We start from the raw sequence: 20294 nt of genomic DNA, 5'->3' as shown, positions 1-20294 counted from the left end.
TATTAGACTAGTCACTGAGTGGCGCCCCCCAATGCGTTATTAGACTAGTCACTGAATGACTCCCCCTAATGCATTATTAGACTAGTCACTGAGTGGCGCCCCCCAATGCGTTATTAGACTAGTCACTGAGAGACTACCCCCCAAAGCGTTATAAGACTAGTCACTGAGTGGCGCCCCAATGCGTTATTAGACTAGTCACTAAGTGACTCCCCCCCAAAGCATTATTAGACTAGTCACTGAGTAACCCCCCAAAGCGTTATTAGACTAGTCACTGAATGACTCACCCCCCAAAGCGTTATTAGACTAGTCACTGAGTGACTCCCCCCCCAAAGCGTTATTAGACTAGTCACTGAGTGGCGCCCCCCAATGTGTTATTAGACTAGTCACTGAGTGACTCCCCCCCAAAGCGTTATTAGACTAGTCACTGAGTAACCCCCCCAAAGTGTTATTAGACTAGTCACTGAGTGACTCCCCCCCAAAGCGTTATTAGACTAGTCACTGAGTGACTCCCCCCAAAGCGTTATTAGACTAGTCACTGAGTGACTCCCCAATGCGTTATTAGACTAGTCACTGAGTGACTCCCCCCCAAAGCGTTATTAGACTAGTCACTGAGTGGTGCCCCCAATGCGTTATTAGACTAGTCACTGAGTAACCCCCCCAAAGTGTTAATAGACTAGTCACTGAGTGACTCCCCCCCAAAGCGTTATTAGACTAGTCACTGAGTGACTCCCCCCAAAGCGTAATTAGACTAGTCACTGAGTGGCGCCCCCCAATGCGTTATTAGACTAGTCACTGAGTGACTCCCCCCAAAGCGTTATTAGACTAGTCACTGAGTGACCCCCCCAAAGCGTTATTAGACTAGTCACTGAGTGGCGCCCCCCAATGCGTTATTAGACTAGTCACTGAGTGACTCCCCCCCAAAGCGTTATTAGACTAGTCACTGAGTGACTGCCCCCCAAAGCGTTATTAGACTAATCACTGAGTGGCGCCCCCCAAAGCGTTATTAGACTAGTCACTGAGTGACTCCCCCCAAAGCGTTATTAGACTAGTCACTGAGTGGCGCCCCCCAATGCGTTATTAGACTAGTCACTGAGTGACTCCCCCCCAAAGCGTTATTAGACTAGTCACTGAGTGACTGCCCCCCAAAGCGTTATTAGACTAATCACTGAGTGGCGCCCCCCAAAGCGTTATTAGACTAGTCACTGAGTGACTCCCCCCAAAGCGTTATTAGACTAGTCACTGAGTGGCGCCCCCCAATGCGTTATTAGACTAGTCACTGAGTGACTCCCCCCCAAAGCGTTATTAGACTAGTCCCTGAGTGACTGCCCCCCAAAGCATTATTAGACTAATCACTGAGTGGCGCCCCCCAAAGCGTTATTAGACTAGTCACTGAGTGACTCCCCCCAAAGCGTTATTAGACTAGTCACTGAGTGACTCCCCCCAAAGCGTTATTAGACTAGTCACTGAGTGGCGCCCCCCAATGCGTTATTAGACTAGTCACTGAGTAACTCCCCCCCAAAGCGTTATTAGACTAGTCACTGAGTGACTCCCCCAATGCGTTATTAGACTAGTCACTGAGAGACTACCCCCCAAAGCTTTATTAGACTAGTCACTGAGTGGTGCCCCCAATGCGTTATTAGACTAGTCACTGAGTGGCGCCCCCCAATGCGTTCTTAGACTAGTCACTGAATGACTCCCCCCCAAAGCATTAGACTAATCACTGAGGGGCACCCCCCAAAGCGTTATTAGTCTAGTCACTCAGTGGTGCCCCCAAAGCGTTATTAGTCTAGTCACTGAGTGGCGCCCCCCAATGCGTTATTAGACTAGTCACTGAGTGACTCCCCCCCAAAGCTTTGTTAGACTTGTCGCTGAGTGGTGCCCCCAAAGCATTATTAGACTAATCACGTGGCGCCCCCCAAAGCGTTATTAGACTAGTCACTGAGTGGTGCCCCCAATGCGTTATTAGACTAGTCACTGAGTGACTCCCCCCAATGCGTTATTAGACTAGTCACTGAGTGACTCCCCCCAAAGCGTTATTAGACTAGTCACTGAGTGACTCCCCCCCAAAGCGTTATTAGACTAGTCACTGAGTGACTCCCCCAAATGCATTATTAGACTAGTCACTGAGTGACTCCCCCAAATGCGTTATTAGACTAGTCACTGAGTGACTCCCCCCAATGCGTTATTAGACTAGTCACTGAGTGACTCCCCCCATAGCGTTATTAGAATAGTCACTGAGTGACTCCCCCCATAGCGTTATTAGACTAGTCACTGAGTGACTCCCCCCAATGCGTTATTAGACTAGTCACTGAGTGACTCCCCCCATAGCGTTATTAGAATAGTCACTGAGTGACTCCCCCCATAGCGTTATTAGACTAGTCACTGAGTGACTCCCCCCAATGCGTTATTAGACTAGTCACTGAGTGACTCCCCCCCAAAGCGTTATTAGACTAGTCACTGAGTGACTCCCCCAATGCGTTATTAGACTAGTCACTGAGTGACTCCCCTCCAAAGCGTTATTAGACTAGTCACTGAGTGACTCCCCCCATAGCGTTATTAGACTAGTCACTGAGTGACTCCCCCCATAGCGTTATTAGACTAGTCACTGAGTGACTCCCCCCATAGCGTTATTAGACTAGTCACTGAGTGACTCCCCCCAATGCGTTATTAGACTAGCCACTGAGTGACTCCCCCCCAAAGCGTTATTAGACTAGTCACTGAGTGACTAGTCTAATAACGCTATGGGGGGAGTCACTCAGTGACTAGTCTAATAACGCATTGGGGGAGTCACTCAGTGACTAGTCTAATAACGCTATGGGGGGAGTCACTCAGTGACTCCCCCCATAGCGTTATTAGACTAGTCACTGAGTGACTCCCCCAATGCGTTATTAGACTAGTCATTCAGTGACTCCCCCCATAGCGTTATTAGACTAGTCACTGAGTGACTCCCCCAATGCGTTATTAGACTAGTCACTGAGTGACTCCCCCCATAGCGTTATTAGACTAGTCACTGAGTGACTCCCCCCCAAAGCGTTATTAGACTAGTCACTGAGTGACTGCCCCCCAAAGCGTTATTAGACTAATCACTGAGTGGCGCCCCCCAAAGCGTTATTAGACTAGTCACTGAGTGACTCCCCCCAAAGCGTTATTAGACTAGTCACTGAGTGGCGCCCCCCAATGCGTTATTAGACTAGTCACTGAGTGACTCCCCCCCAAAGCGTTATTAGACTAGTCCCTGAGTGACTGCCCCCCAAAGCATTATTAGACTAATCACTGAGTGGCGCCCCCCAAAGCGTTATTAGACTAGTCACTGAGTGACTCCCCCCAAAGCGTTATTAGACTAGTCACTGAGTGACTCCCCCCAAAGCGTTATTAGACTAGTCACTGAGTGGCGCCCCCCAATGCGTTATTAGACTAGTCACTGAGTAACTCCCCCCCAAAGCGTTATTAGACTAGTCACTGAGTGACTCCCCCAATGCGTTATTAGACTAGTCACTGAGAGACTACCCCCCAAAGCTTTATTAGACTAGTCACTGAGTGGTGCCCCCAATGCGTTATTAGACTAGTCACTGAGTGGCGCCCCCCAATGCGTTCTTAGACTAGTCACTGAATGACTCCCCCCCAAAGCATTAGACTAATCACTGAGGGGCACCCCCCAAAGCGTTATTAGTCTAGTCACTCAGTGGTGCCCCCAAAGCGTTATTAGTCTAGTCACTGAGTGGCGCCCCCCAATGCGTTATTAGACTAGTCACTGAGTGACTCCCCCCCAAAGCTTTGTTAGACTTGTCGCTGAGTGGTGCCCCCAAAGCATTATTAGACTAATCACGTGGCGCCCCCCAAAGCGTTATTAGACTAGTCACTGAGTGGTGCCCCCAATGCGTTATTAGACTAGTCACTGAGTGACTCCCCCCAATGCGTTATTAGACTAGTCACTGAGTGACTCCCCCCAAAGCATTATTAGACTAGTCACTGAGTGACTCCCCCCCAAAGCGTTATTAGACTAGTCACTGAGTGACTCCCCCCAATGCATTATTAGACTAGTCACTGAGTGACTCCCCCAAATGCGTTATTAGACTAGTCACTGAGTGACTCCCCCCAATGCGTTATTAGACTAGTCACTGAGTGACTCCCCCCATAGCGTTATTAGAATAGTCACTGAGTGACTAGTCTAATAACGCTATGGGGGGAGTCACTCAGTGACTAGTCTAATAACGCATTGGGGGAGTCACTCAGTGACTAGTCTAATAACGCTATGGGGGGAGTCACTCAGTGACTCCCCCCATAGCGTTATTAGACTAGTCACTGAGTGACTCCCCCAATGCGTTATTAGACTAGTCATTCAGTGACTCCCCCCATAGCGTTATTAGACTAGTCACTGAGTGACTCCCCCAATGCGTTATTAGACTAGTCACTGAGTGACTCCCCCCATAGCGTTATTAGACTAGTCACTGAGTGACTCCCCCAATGCGTTATTAGACTAGTCACTGAGTGACTCCCCCCCATAGCGTTATTAGACTAGTCACTGAGTGACTCCCCCCAATGCATTATTAGACTAGTCACTGAGTGACTCCCCCCCAAAGCGTTATTAGACTAGTCACTGAGTGACTCCCCCCCAAAGCGTTATTAGACTAGTCACTGAGTGACTCCCCCCAAAGCGTTATTAGACTAGTCACTGAGTGGCGCCCCCCAATGCGTTATTAGACTAGTCACTGAGTGACTCCCCCCCAAAGCGTTATTAGACTAGTCACTGAGTGACTCCCCCCAAAGCGTTATTAGACTAGTCACTGAGTGACTCCCCCCAATGTGTTATTAGACTAGTCACTGAGTGGCGCCCCCAAATGCGTTATTAGACTAGTCACTGAGTGACTCCCCCCCAAAGCGTTATTAGACTAGTCACTGAGTGACTCCCCCCAAAGCGTTATTTGACTAGTCACTGAGTGACTGCCCCCCAAAGCATTATTAGACTAGTCACTGAGTGACTGCCCCCCAAAGCATTATTAAACTAATCACTGAGTGGCGCCCCCCAAAGCGTTATTAGACTAGTCACTGAGTGACTCCCCCCCAAAGCGTTATTAGACTAGTCACTGAGGGGCGCCCCCCAAAGCGTTATTAGACTAGTCACTGAGTGGTGCCCCCAATGCGTTATTAGACTAGTCACTGAGTGGTGCCCCCAATGCGTTATTAGACTAGTCACTGAGTGACTCCCCCCCAATGCGTTATTAGACTAGTCACTGAGTGACTCCCCCCAAAGCTTTGATAGACTTGTCGCTGAGTGGTGCCCCCAAAGCTTTATTAGACTTGTCACTGAGTGGCGCCCCCCAATGCGTTATTAGACTAGTCACTGAGCGGCGCCCCCCAATGCGTTATTAGACTAGTCACTGAGTGGCGCCCCCCAATGCGTTATTAGACTAGTCACTGAGTGACTCCCCCCAAAGCGTTATTAGACTAGTCACTGAGTGACTCCCCCCAATGCGTTATTAGACTAGTCACTGAGTGACTCCCCCCAATGCGTTATTAGACTAGTCACTGAGTGACTCCCCCCAATGCATTATTAGACTAGTCACTGAGTGACTCTCCCCCAAAGCGTTATTAGACTAGTCACTGAGTGACTCCCCCCGAAAGCTTTGTTAGACTTGTCGCTGAGTGGTGCCCCCAAAGCGTTATTAGACTAGTCGCTGAGTGGTGCCCCCAAAGCGTTGTTAGACTAGTTGCTGAGTGGTGCCCCAAAAGCGTTGTTAGACTTGTCGCTGAGTGGTGCCCCCAAAGCGTTGTTAGACTTGTCGCTGAGTGGTGCCCCCAAAGCTTTGTTAGACCTGTCACTAAGTGACTCCCCCCCAAAGCGTTATTAAACTAGTCACTGAGTGGTGCCCCCAAAGCGTTATTAGACTAGTCACTGAGTGACTCCCCCCCCAAAGCGTTATTAGACTAGTCACTGAGTGGTGCCCCCAAAGCGTTATTAGACTAGTCACTGAGTGGTGCCCCCAAAGCGTTATTAGACTCGTCACTGAGTGACTCCCCCCCAAAGCGTTATTACACTAGTTGTTGAGTGACTCCCCCCAAAACGTTATTAGACTAACCGCAGAGTGACTCCCCCAAAGTGTTATTAGACTAGACGCTGAGTGACTCCCCCCAATGCGTTATTAGACTAGTCACTGAGTGACTCCCCCCAATGCGTTATTAGACTAGTCACTGAGTGACTCCCCCCCAAAGCGTTATTAGACTAGTCACTGAGTGACTCCCCCAATGCGTTATTAGACTAGTCACTGAGTGACTCCCCCCCAAAGCGTTATTAGACTAGTCACTGAGTGGTGCCCCCAATGCGTTATTAGACTAGTCACTGAGTGGTGCCCCCAATGCATTATTAGACTAGTCACTGAGTGGCGCCCCCCAATGCGTTATTAGACTAGTCACTGAGTGGCGCCCCCCAATGCGTTATTAGACTAGTCACTGAGTGGCGCCCCCCAATGCGTTATTAGACTAGTCACTGAGTGGTGCCCCCAAAGCGTTATTAGACTAGTCACTGAGTGGCGCCCCCCAATGCGTTATTAGACTAGTCACTGAGTGGCGCCCCCCAATGCATTATTAGACTAGTCACTGAGTGACTCCCCCCAAAGCGTTATTAGACTAGTCACTGAGTGACTCCCCCCCAAAGCGTTATTAGACTAGTCACTGAGTGGCGCCCCCCAAAGATTTATTAGACTAGTCACTGAGTGGTGCCCCCAATGCGTTATTAGACTAGTCACTTAGTGGCGCCCCCCAATGTGTTATTAGACTAGTCACTGAGTGACTCCCCCCCAAAGCATTATTAGACTAATCACTGAGGTGCGCCCCCCAAAGCGTTATTAGACTAGTCACTGAGTGGTGCCCCCAATGCGTTATTAGACTAGTCACTGAGTGACTCCCCCCAATGCGTTATTAGACTAGTCACTGAGTGACTCCCCACAAAGCTTTGATAGACTTGTCGCTGAGTGGTGCCCCCAAAGCGTTATTAGACTAGTCACTGAGTGGCGCCCCCCAATGCGTTATTAGACTAGTCACTGAGCGGCGCCCGCCAATGCGTTATTAGACTAGTCACTGAGTGACTCCCCCCAAAGCGTTATTAGACTAGTCACTGAGTGACTCCCCCCAATGCGTTATTAGACTAGTCACTGAGTGACTCCCCCCAATGCGTTATTAGACTAGTCACTGAGTGACTCTCCCCCAAAGCGTTATTAGACTAGTCACTGAGTGACTCCCCCCCAAAGCTTTGTTAGACTTGTCGCTGAGTGGTGCCCCCAAAGCGTTATTAGACTAGTCGCTGAGTGGTGCCCCCAAAGCGTTGTTAGACTAGTCGCTGAGTGGTGCCCCAAAAGCGTTGTTAGACTTGTCGCTGAGTGGTGCCCCCAAAGCGTTGTTAGACTTGTCGCTGAGTGGTGCCCCCAAAGCTTTGTTAGACCTGTCACTAAGTGACTCCCCCCCAAAGCGTTATTAGACTAGTCACTGAGTGGTGCCCCCAAAGCGTTATTAGACTAGTCACTGAGTGACTCCCCCCCAAAGCGTTATTAGACTAGTCACTGAGTGGTGCCCCCAAAGCGTTATTAGACTAGTCACTGAGTGGTGCCCCCAAAGCGTTATTAGACTAGTCACTGAGTGACTCCCCCCCAAAGCGTTATTAGACTAGTTGTTGAGTGACTCCCCCCCAAAACGTTATTAGACTAACCGCAGAGTGACTCCCCCAAAGTGTTATTAGACTAGCCGCTGAGTGACTCCCCCAATGCGTTATTAGACTAGTCACTGAGTGACTCCCCCCAATGCGTTATGACACTAGTCACTGAGTGATTGCCCCCCAAAGCGTTATTAGACTAGTCACTGAGTGACTCCCCCCAATGCGTTATTAGACTAGTCACTGAGTGACTCCCCCCCAAAGCGTTATTAGACTAGTCACTGAGTGGTGCCCCCAATGCGTTATTAGACTAGTCACTGAGTGGTGCTCCCAATGCATTATTAGACTAGTCACTGAGTGGCACCCCCCAATGCGTTATTAGACTAGTCACTGAGTGGCGCCCCCCAATGCGTTATTAGACTAGACACTGAGTGGCGCCCCCCAATGCGTTATTAGACTAGTCACTGAGTGGCGCTCCCCAATGCGTTATTAGACTAGTCACTGAGTGGCGCTCCCCAATGCGTTATTAGACTAGTCACTGAGTGGTGCCCACAAAGCGTTATTAGACTAGTCACTGAGTGGCGCCCCCCAATGCGTTATTAGACTAGTCACTGAGTGGCACCCCCCAATGCGTTATTAGACTAGTCACTGAGTGGCGCCCCCCAATGCGTTATTAGACTAGACACTGAGTGGCGCCCCCCAATGCGTTATTAGACTAGTCACTGAGTGGCGCTCCCCAATGCGTTATTAGACTAGTCACTGAGTGGCGCCCCCCAATGCGTTATTAGACTAGACACTGAGTGGCGCCCCCCAATGCGTTATTAGACTAGTCACTGAGTGGCGCCCCCCAATGCGTTATTAGACTAGTCACTGAGTGGCACCCCCCAATGCGTTATTAGACTAGTCACTGAGTGGCGCCCCCCAATGCGTTATTAGACTAGACACTGAGTGGCGCCCCCCAATGCGTTATTAGACTAGTCACTGAGTGGCGCTCCCCAATGCGTTATTAGACTAGTCACTGAGTGGTGCCCCCCAATGCGTTATTAGACTAGTCACTGAGTGGTGCCCCCAAAGCGTTATTAGACTAGTCACTGAGTGGCGCTCCCCAATGCGTTATTAGACTAGTCACTGAGTGGCACAATCTGCAGCATGGGGGGGTCCTGTTATATTTTCCATACCTTGGCTTTGATTGTTTTCATTGTGATGAATCTCCCTATCTGATTAATAATTTAAAAATCTGATAACAGAGAACAAATGTGTTAATATAAAATGTATCCAAATAGAAGTTATTCTTCCTAAGAGAAACAAAGTATCTAACACATTTATTAGGAAGGGGATAAATGATTTAATAGGATCCTGTGTTGCCATGGGAACTACACTTGTAGTTATTAGACTAACCGCAGAGTGACTCCCCCAAAGTGTTATTAGACTAGCCGCTGAGTGACTCCCCCAATGCGTTATTAGACTAGTCACTGAGTGATTGCCCCCCAAAGCGTTATTAGACTAGTCACTGAGTGACTCCCCCCAATGCGTTATTAGACTAGTCACTGAGTGACTCCCCCCCAAAGCGTTATTAGACTAGTCACTGAGTGGTGCCCCCAATGCGTTATTAGACTAGTCACTGAGTGGTGCTCCCAATGCATTATTAGACTAGTCACTGAGTGGCACCCCCCAATGCGTTATTAGACTAGTCACTGAGTGGCGCCCCCCAATGCGTTATTAGACTAGACACTGAGTGGCGCCCCCCAATGCGTTATTAGACTAGTCACTGAGTGGCGCTCCCCAATGCGTTATTAGACTAGTCACTGAGTGGCGCTCCCCAATGCGTTATTAGACTAGTCACTGAGTGGTGCCCCCAAAGCGTTATTAGACTAGTCACTGAGTGGCGCCCCCCAATGCGTTATTAGACTAGTCACTGAGTGGCACCCCCCAATGCGTTATTAGACTAGTCACTGAGTGGCGCCCCCCAATGCGTTATTAGACTAGACACTGAGTGGCGCCCCCCAATGCGTTATTAGACTAGTCACTGAGTGGCGCTCCCCAATGCGTTATTAGACTAGTCACTGAGTGGTGCCCCCAAAGCGTTATTAGACTAGTCACTGAGTGACTCCCCCCCAAAGCGTTATTAGACTAGTCACTGAGTGGCGCCCCCCAATGCGTTATTAGACTAGTCACTGAGTGGCGCCCCCCAATGCGTTATTAGACTAGTCACTGAGTGGCGCCCCCCAATGCGTTATTAGACTAGTCACTGAGTGGCACCCCCCAATGCGTTATTAGACTAGTCACTGAGTGGTGCCCCCCAATGCGTTATTAGACTAGTCACTGAGTGGTGCCCCCAAAGCGTTATTAGACTAGTCACTGAGTGGTGCCCCCCAATGCGTTATTAGACTAGTCACTGAGTGGTGCCCCCCAATGCGTTATTAGACTAGTCACTGAGTGGTGCCCCCAAAGCGTTATTAGACTAGTCACTGAGTGACTCCCCCCAATGCGTTATTAGACTAGTCACTGAGTGACTCCCCCCAAAGCGTTATTAGACTAGTCACTGAGTGGCACAATCTGCAGCATGGGGGGGTCCTGTTATATTTTCCATACCTTGGCTTTGATTGTTTTCATTGTGATGAATCTCCCTATCTGATTAATAATTTAAAAATCTGATAACAGAGAACAAATGTGTTAATATAAAATGTATCCAAATAGAAGTTATTCTTCCTAAGAGAAACAAAGTATCTAACACATTTATTAGGGAGGGGACAAATGATTTAATAGGATCCTGTGTTGCCATGGGAACTACACTTGTGAAATAGATGTTTTATTCCCCATAATAGCTACAAGTTGTAATAAAGCGACTTTATGTAATGAAAGTGACTCACTACATTCGTCTCTGCTGACAGTCACTCCCTTTATTGTTTATTCTGGAACCTCAGGTTGTCTCTGCTGTAGATTTTCATTAGCTGATCTTTCATGTTGCCTGATTGGTGAATGAAATATTAAATTGATAACCTGCAGTTGTTACCATTAAGGATTTATGTAAAGTGTGTAACTAACTGGAGCTTATGGAGAGGGAACAAAGCTTGAGCCGATAGTGTGAGATTTATTAGCTATTATATTAAGTCCAGTCCTTAATCAAACAAACTGATGCTTTTATTAAGTAGCTCACGTATTGCTCATTTAGAAATGGCTTTATACCCCAGCAACCTGACCAATTAACCTCTTAACGACCACAGCATACCCTGTATGTCGCTGCTCGATAAGGGATTGTCTTGGTTGTGCCGTGAGTGACAAGACCGTCATATTAGACCCTCCCCCTGCAGGCTAAAATAGAGCAGATGCCCATACAAATTGTACAACACTGGTCATTAAGGGGTTAAAGAAACATGAAACATTTTTTTCTTTCATGATTCAGATATACAAAGTAATTTAAAAAAAGATTCCAATTTACTTCTATTATCAAATTTGCATTATTCTCCTGTTATTCTTTGTTGAAGAGATACCTAGGCAGGTAGCGTGCACATGCCTGAAGCTCTATATGACAGGAAATAGTTCTGCCATCTAGTGCTCTTGGTGATATATAACATTGTTGCAATAGTGCTGCCAACACGTGCACACTCCTAACCTTACCTTGCTTCTTCTCAACAAAGGATAACAACAAAACAAAGGAAATGTAATCATAAAAATAAATATAGAATGTTGTTTAAAATTGTATGTTCTATCTGAATCTCTTTAAGGACTAGATTACAAGTGGTGCGCTATCAGTAATATCGCAACAAAGCAACTTCTGAGTGAGTATGAGGACAAACTAAACTTGTGCTCGTCAGGTTAGTGCGAGTGAAGACCTCGAGTAAAGTGTAAGGATTAAACATATGCACAAAACACAACATAAATACATTAAAATAAGGTGCTACTTTCTGATACAAATATTCTTAAATATAAATTGATAAGGGTTTAAAGGTATATGACAAGGTGTTTGACTGCAAGTACAGTTACACAGCGCAGGACAGTTGTTTAGTAAGCATCATACAAATATCATTCATTTGCAATCACGCATGAACACTGGGGACACATATTAGTCATTTACAGGTTTCAAGGTTAAAAGCTGTGTCTTGTGCTATATTATGGACTTTGTATTAAATCTGGAAACAAACGCCTAGATTTAGAGTTCTGCGTTAGCCGTCAAAACCAGCGTTAGGGGCTCCTAACGCTGGTTTTTACCGACCGCTGGTATTTAGAGTCAGTCAGGAAAGGGTCTAACGCTCACTTTCCAGCCGCGACTTTTCCATACCGCAGATCCGCCTACGCCATTTGTGTATCCTATCTTTTCAATGGGATCTTTCTAACGCCGGTATTTAGAGTCTTGGCTGAAGTGAGCGTTAGAAATCTAACGACAAGACTCCAGCCGCAGAGAAAATACAGGAGTTAAGAGCTTTCTGGGCTAACGCCGGTTCATAAAGCTCTTAACTACTATGCTCTAAAGTACACTAACACCCATAAACTACCTATGTACCCCTAAACCGAGGCCCCTCCACATCGCCGCCACACTATTACATTTTTTAACCCCTAATCTGCCGACCGCACACCTCCGCAACCTAAATTATTCCTATGTACCCCTAATCTGCTGCCCCTAACATCGCCGACCCCTATATTATATTTATTAACCCCTAATTTCCCCCCCCCAACGTCGCCGCTACCTACCTACACTTATTAACCCCTAATCTGCCGACCGGACCTCACCGCTACTCTAATAAATGTATTAACCCCTAAAGCTAAGTCTAACCCTAACCCTAACACCCCCCTAAGTTAAATATAATTTTATTCTAACGAAATAAAATAATTCTTATTAAATAAATTATTCCTATTTAAAGCTAAATACTTACCTGTAAAATAAACCCTAATATAGCTACAATGTAAATAATAATTATATTGTAGCTATTTTAGGATTAATATTTATTTTACAGGCAACTTTGTATTTATTTTAAACAGGTACAATAGCTATTAAATAGTTAATAACTAATTAATAGCTACCTAGTTAAAATAAAGAGAAATTACCTGTAAAATAAATCCTAACCTAAGTTACAATTAAACCTAACACTTGTCAGATCCTTCCTTTTTTCTCTGCTCACTGCCCCTTTAATGAAATTACCTGCCTATTTAAGACACACCTTTGCCTCTCTTCTATGCTGGATTATCTGCAATTCTCACCCAAGTGTGTGTGAAACTGAGCCAATCCAGCTCCTCCTATTTTCCCCAGCATCTCAGAGCAGCACTCTCGCTCTCGCTACTGACCGCAGCTTCTACTTTCAGCTCATCTCAGACCAGTATCGGCTGCTTACCGCTGACGTCATCAGCTACCGCCTGGAGGCATTCTCACACAGCTCCACGCTGCAAGCCGCAACCTTCCGCGGCCCCACATCTAACTTTGCACACCTCTGTTTCCAGGACTGATTAACAGGTCGTATATTTACCAATACTTCTACTTGTTACCTTATATTTACATTCGCTACAGTAACTACTTTGAACAATATCTCACTGAATATCTGGACAGTATTGTTGCATGAACCTGAACTTTAATCCTGCCTAATTAGTTTACTGCTGACTACAGTGTTTGCAGGATCAAACTATTTAGCTGGCAAATATTAATTACAGATAGGTTAACTTAGCTAAAGTCTTATTCTGTTAACCAACCTGTTACACTATACATATTTTTTGTCATTCTCCATAGTAATTGCTATAAGAAATCCTGTATGTTTCACTCACTATAGTGAACAGTCAGACAAGAAATAAAATTATAACAACACTACACTATTAATAAATAAATTAAATAAACTGCCTACAATTATCTACAATTAAATCAACTAAACTAAATTACAAAAAAAACAAACACTAAATTACAAAAAATAACAAACGCTAAATTACAAAAAATAAAAAAAGATTACAAGAATTTTAAACTAATTACACCTACTCTAAGCCCCCTAAAAAAATAACAAAGCCCCCCAAAATAAAAAAATGCCCTACCCTATTCTAAAATAAAAATTGTAAAGCTCTTTTACCTTACCAGCCCTTAAAAGGGCCTTTTGCGGGGCATGCCCCAAAGAATTCTGCTCTTTTGCCTGTAAAAAAACCCCCATGCAATACCCCCCCAACATTACAACCCACCACCCACATACCCCTAATCTAACCCAAACCCCCCTTAAATAAACCTAACACTAAGCCCCAGAAGATCTCCCTACCTTGTCTTCACCACGCCGGGTATCACCGATCCGTCCAGAAGAGGGTCCGAAGTCTTCATCGTATCCGGCAAGAAGAGCTCCTCCAGAGGGTCCAAAGTCTTCCTCCTATCCGGGCAGAAGAGGACATCCGGACCGGCAGACATCTTCATCCAAGCGGCATCTTCTATCTTCTTCCATCCGGCGCGGAGCGGGTCCATCTTCAAGCAGCCGACGCTGAGCCATCCTTCCTCACCGACGGACTAACGACGAATGAAGGTTCCTTTAAGGGAAGTCATCCAAGATGGTGTCCCTCGAATTCCGATTGGCTGATGGGATTCTATCAGCCAATCGGAATTAAGGTAGGAGAAATCTGATTGGCTGATTGAATCAGCCAATCAGATTCAAGTTCAATCGGATTGGCTGATCCAATCAGCCAATCAGATTGAGCTTGCATTCTATTGGCTGATCGGAACAGCCAATAGAATGCAAGCTCAATCTGATTGGATCAGCCAATCGGATTGAACTTCAATCTGATTGGCTGATTCTATCAGCCAATTAGATTATTCCTACCTTAATTCCGATTGGCTGATAGAATCCTATCAGCCAATCGGAATTCGAGGGACGCCATCTTGGATGATGTCATTTAAAGGAACCTTCATTCATCGGGAGTTCGTCGTGGAGGAAGGATGTTCCGCGTCGGCGGGATGAAGATGGAGCCGGAAGAAAGAAGATTGAAGATGCCGCTTGATAGAAGACTTCAGCCAGATGGAAAACCTCTTCAGCCCCCGCTTGGATGAAGACTTCAGCTGGATGATGGACCTCTTCAGCCCCCGCTTGGATGAAGACTTCAGCCGGATGATGGACCTCTTCAGCCCCCGCTTGGATGAAGACATTGCCCGGATTGGATGAAGAATTCAACTCGGCTGAGTGAAGACGACTCAAGGTAGGAAGATCTTCAGGGGGGTAGTGTTAGGTTTTTTTTAAGGGGGGTTTGGGTGGGTTAGAGTAGGGGTGTGTGGGTGGTGGGTTTTAATGTTGGGGGGGGTTGTATTTTTATTTTACATGCAAAAGAGCTGTTTTCTTTGGGGCATGCCCCGCAAAAGGCCCTTTTAAGGGCTGGTAAGGTAATATAGCTGGTATCTTTTAAATGTAGAATAGGGTAGGGAATTTTTTTTATTTTGGGGGGCTTTGTTATTTTATTAGGGGGCTTAGAGTAGGTGTAATTAGCTTAAAATTGTTGTAATATTTTTATAATGTTTGTAAATTATTTTTTTATTTTTTGTAACTTAGTTCTTTTTTTATTTTTTGTACTTTAGTTAGTGTATTTATTTGTATTTATTTGTAGGTATTTTTATTTCATTTATTTATTGATAGTGTAGTGTTAGGTTTAATTGTAACTTAGGTTAGGATTTATTTTACAGGTAATTTTGTATTTATTTTAACTAGGTAGCTATTAAATAGTTATTAACTATTTAATAGCTATTGTACCTGGTTAAAATAAATACAAAGTTGCCTATAAAATAAATATCAATCCTAAAATAGCTACAATATAATTATTATTTATATTGTAGCTATATTAGGGTTTATTGTACAGGTAAGTATTTAGCTTTAAATAGGAATAATTTATTTAATAAGATTTTTTTTATTTTGTTAGATTAAAATTATATTTAACTTAGGGGGGTGTTAGTGTTAGGGTTAGACTTAGCTTTAGGGGTTAATACAGTTATTAGAGTAGCGGCGAGGTCCGGTCGGCAGATTAGGGGTTAATACTTTTTATTATAGGGTTTTTGAGGCGGGAGTGAGGCGGATTAGGGGTTAATACATTTATTATAGTAGCGGTGAGGTCCGGTCGGCAGATTAGGGGTTAATAATTGTAGGTAGGTGGTGGCGGCGACGTTGGGGGCGGCAGATTAGGGGTTAATAAATATAATATAGGGGTCGGTGGTGTTAGGGGCAGCAGATTAGGGGTACATAGGGATAACGTAGGTTGCGGCGGTGTACGGAGCTGCAGGTGTCAGCGATAGCGGGGGCGGCAGATAAGGGGTTAATAAGTGTAAGGTTAGGGGTGTTTAGACTCGGGGTACATGTTAGGGTGTTAGGTGCAGACTTAGAAACTGTTTCTCCATAGGAAACAATGGCGCTGCGTTAGGAGCTGAACGCTGCTTTTTTGCAGGTGTTAGGTTTTTTTTTTCAGCTCAAACTGCCCCATTGTTTCCTATGGGGGAATCGTGCACGAGCATGTTTTTTAAGCTGTCCGCGTCCGTAAGCACCGCGCTGGTATTTAGAGTTGCAGTGGCGGTAAATATGCCTCTATGCTCCCTTTTTGGAGCCTAACACAGGCCTTCTGTGAACTCTAAATACCAGCGGTATTTAAAAGGCGCGGGGGGAAAAAACACGCATAGCTAACGCACCCCTTTGGCCGCAGAACTCTAAATCTAGCCGAAGGAGTTTATTTAGGTGTGAGTTGTGACTATGATTTATTTAGGTGTGAGTTGTGACCATGATTTATTTAGGTGTGAGTTGTGACCATGATTTATTTAGGTGTGAGTTGTGACCATGATTTATTTAGGTGTGAGTTGTAACCATGATTTATTTAGGTGTGAGTTGTGACCATGATTTATTTAGGTGTGAGTTGTGACCATGATTTATTTAGGTGTGAGTTGTGACCATGATTTATTTAGGTGTGAGTTGTGACTATGATTTATTTAGGTGTGAGTTGTGACCATGATTTATTTAGGTGTGATTTGTGATCATGATTTATTTAGATGTGATTGTGACCATGAGCAGCAACCTATATAAAACATATGTGCAAACAAAAGGATATGCTGTGTCACAATGCGAAAGGCAGAAATCATGACTACAAAAGTCGTATAAAAACCTGTGCAAAGGTATGTAGGAATCCCACTGCCAAATGCTCTCCAGGAGAAATATTCATGGTAGCTCAAAAACAAACCTGAAATGAGGATAATACGTCCCTTAAAACAAAAACCCTGTGTGCATCATTCTGCAAAGCTAAGGGGTGCACAGACTTTTTCCTCCCCCCTTTTTGCTCTTTCTCCCTCCCCTCTTTTTGCTCTTTCTCTCCCCCCTTCTTTTTACACTTTCTCCCCCCCTCTTTTGCTCTTTCTCCCCCCCCCTCTTTTGCACATTCTCCCCCCTCTTTTGCACTTTCTCCCCCCCTCTATTGCTCTTTCTCCCCCCCCCCCTCTTTTGCTCTTTCTTCCCCCCTCTTTTTGCTCTCTCTCCCCCCTTTTGCTCTTTCTCCTCCCTCTTTTGCTCTTTCTCCCCCCCTCTTTTGCTCTTTCTCCCCCCCTCTTTTGCTCTTTCTCCCCCCCCTCTTTTGCTCTTTCTCCCCCCCTCTTTTGCTCTTTCTCCCCCCCCTCTTTTGCTCTTTCTCCCCCCTCCTTTTGCTCTTTCTCCCCCCCTCTTTTGCTCTTTCTCCCCCCCTCTTTTGCTCTTACTCCCCCCCCCCTCTTTTGCTCTTTCTCCCCCCCTCTTTTGCTCTTTCTACCACCCTTCTTTTGCTCTTTCTCCCCCCCTCTTTTGCTCTTTCTCCGCCCCCGCTTTTGCTCTTTCTCCCCCCCTCTTTTGCTCTTTCTCCCCCCTCTTTTGCTCTTTCTTCCCCCTCTTTTGCTCTTTCTCCCCACCTTTTCTCTTTTTCTCTCTTTCTCTTTTTTTTTTCTCTTTTTCTCTTTTTTTTTCTCTTTTTCTCTTTTTTTTTCTCACGCTCCGGCTCCATATGCTACAGATGCCTGAAGCTTCAGGAACTCCAGCTCTCAGCTGTTCTGTTACAGATGAGAGTTGGAGCTCCTGAAGCTGTCTAGTGCTGAGGTGGCTGCGCGCGCATCTAACATTCCTTTGAGGATGCATGCGCAACTGCCGAGGGCGACGGACACATTACAAACGCGATTATAGTTTAGATTTATGTTTATAGCCTAATTATCAGCAGATAGGCTACTTGTCTGACTGGTTTCTTTCTTTTCCTTCTGTGGAAGATGTGCGGACCCCATAAGTGCAGGTTAAAGCCCTGAAATAGACATTGCCAGTCTAAATAAGCCACGTAAGAGTTTATATGGGCTGTGTATATATGAACTTGCAAGAAGTGTTGTGTAAGTTTAGATGCAAGGAGCTGTCACTTTATTTTGTTTAGCTTATAGTAAAAGAAAGAGGCACTAAATAATTACCCAAAACTGTGACACTACAAACTGCCAGTTCAAACGATACACTCGCTTTCTTTGCTATATGCAATTAAAGGGACAGTCAACACCAGAATTTTTGTTGTTTAATAAGAAAGATAATACCTTTTTTACCCATTCCCCAGTTTTGCATAACCAACACAGTTATAGAAATATACTTTTTACCTCTGTGATTACCTTGTATCTATTCATCTGCAAACTGCCCCCTTATTTCAGTTCTTTTGACAGACTTGCATTTTAGCCAATCAGTGCTCACTCCAGTAACTTCATGTGCATGAGCTCAATGTTCTCTATATGGCACCCATGAACTAATGCCCTCTAGTGGTGAAAATGCATTCAGATTAGAGTCTTCAAGGTCTAAGAAATTAGCATATGAACCTCCTAGGTATAGCTTTTATCTAAGAATACCAAGAGAACAAAGCAAAATTAGTGATAAAAGTAAATTGGAAAGTTGTTTAAAATTACATTCCCTGACTTCCGGTGGGCGGCCGATGTGAGAGGACGCAAGTCTGTGGAGCTCCGGGAACACTGGCCCACAACTTAAGCCTATTAACAAAACTACGGCCGGATAAGTTAGAATCCTTGGCAGAACTACTCTATATACCTGCCCGGCATCAAATAACAAGGAGCACAGTAGATCCGCTCCCCCACCGGTGAGAAATAACAGAATTAAAACGGAAGGCGAAAGACCGTGGCAACGGTCAGAGATACAACAGGACGGCAGAGGAAAGAAGGACAGTGGTCGGTTCTGGTGTGGCTGGTCTGACAGGACATACCATTTGAGGGTGAGAGATAAGCACGGACGGTGAGGGCAGCTGGTGGTGAGTTGCATAGCGGCGCTCCGGCCGCCATTTTACCCACTTTACCTACTCTATCTTTTATCCTACTGGGGAACTTGAAAAAGACATAACACAAGGGCCTTGAGGCAGAAAATACTACTAATAGCCCCCGACCCCCGGTAAAGCTGAGGAAGGGGCTTGGGGAAAGTGGAGGACATAATTTTCAGATGGTGAGCAGGCTAATAGGAAAGAAAAAAAGAACTACGCAATTTAATCTGGTCCCCAGCTGCCGCTCCACGTGGCCACAGCCGTACGCACTTTCTCAAAAGACACTGCACCAGAACCTGATACACAAGAGGCAGATATTAAGACATAGAAGAGACTGTGTGTTAGATTAGACAACCTCTTTTGCCCAGTGGTATATATGTTTTTCCTCCTTTTGCCACTCGGAGAATTCACTGCACTGAACTTGCTAGATATGCGGGCATCCCCCTGGGGCCTTCTGGGGTGGGAAGATGCTGAAAAACGACCGAATGTGATATAAAAAACATGCAGTGCACTGAACCCCTACATTCTGCAAATGCATAAACGTTAAAGGCACAAGCTACCTAAAGGAGACCAGAACACCAGCAAATAATAACTAGGCCTAGAGACTCTTTTATCTCTCTGATTTTCACTACTGGGGGCGAGAATAAAATTCCGGATAGGTGCATGCAGAAATACTACTCCAGCTTCGTCAAAACTACCGGCACCATGTCTAACAGGCAGAAACATCAAGAAAGGAAATCTAAAGTGGCTGCCGAGGTACACGCTGCAGAAAACATGACCGCAGAGATTATGGATGAGGGTCTGACGGACACTCACCCAATTGTTTCTCAAATCTCAGCCCTATTTCTACCCAAGATAGAGCAGCTACAGACAGGGATGGACTCACTGTCATCTGATTTTAAGTCCTTTTCATCTAGGCTCCAACATGTGGAGCAGAGAGTTGGAGATGGAGAAGTCTTGCAAAGAGAAAGTTCTACAAAGATCAGAGCACTTGAGGCCCAGAACAAGCTATTGCTAGATAAAGTTGACGACCTCGAAAACCGCTCGAGGCGCAACAACCTGCGCATTGTCGGTCTTCCAGAAACCGTGCCAAATACAGACCTAATTGAGTTTGCTGAACGAACCCTACCCACTTTGCTACACTTGAGGCCTGAAGACATACCATGTATTGTTGAGAGAGCTCATAGGGTAGGTAGCTCTAGCCAAGACCAGAAAAATGTGAGAGGGCCACGGCAAGTAATGATCCGATATCTTAATTTCAAGGACAAAATTCTACTTCTGAGAGCCTATCGCCAGTCCTCACCCCTAAGTTTTGAGGGGAAGAAAATTCTGATATTCCAAGACTACTCAGCGGAAATATCTAGAAGGAGAAGGGAGTTCTCGCCTTATTGTAAATCACTAACAGAGGCTGGTCGCACCTTTTCCC

General features: G+C 45.6%; 1 protein-coding gene across 1 annotated transcript in view; it reads left to right on the top strand.

Annotated features, from left to right (window-relative positions):
• Positions 1–19364, top strand: part of LOC128664929 (uncharacterized) — a 55874-nt gene extending 36510 nt beyond the window's left edge. Inside the window, exon 2 of the mRNA XM_053719721.1 lies at positions 19273–19364. Within this exon, the coding sequence (XP_053575696.1) occupies positions 19273–19364 (92 nt within the window). The remainder of the gene's footprint in view (positions 1–19272) is intronic.
• Positions 19365–20294: the final 930 nt, after the last annotated feature.

This window comes from Bombina bombina, chromosome 6 (genome assembly GCF_027579735.1).
Source record: "Bombina bombina isolate aBomBom1 chromosome 6, aBomBom1.pri, whole genome shotgun sequence".
NCBI classification, from domain to species: Eukaryota; Metazoa; Chordata; class Amphibia; order Anura; family Bombinatoridae; genus Bombina; species Bombina bombina.
The sequence above is the reverse complement of the archived record's forward strand: the minus strand, read 5'-3'. Positions and strand labels throughout refer to the sequence as shown.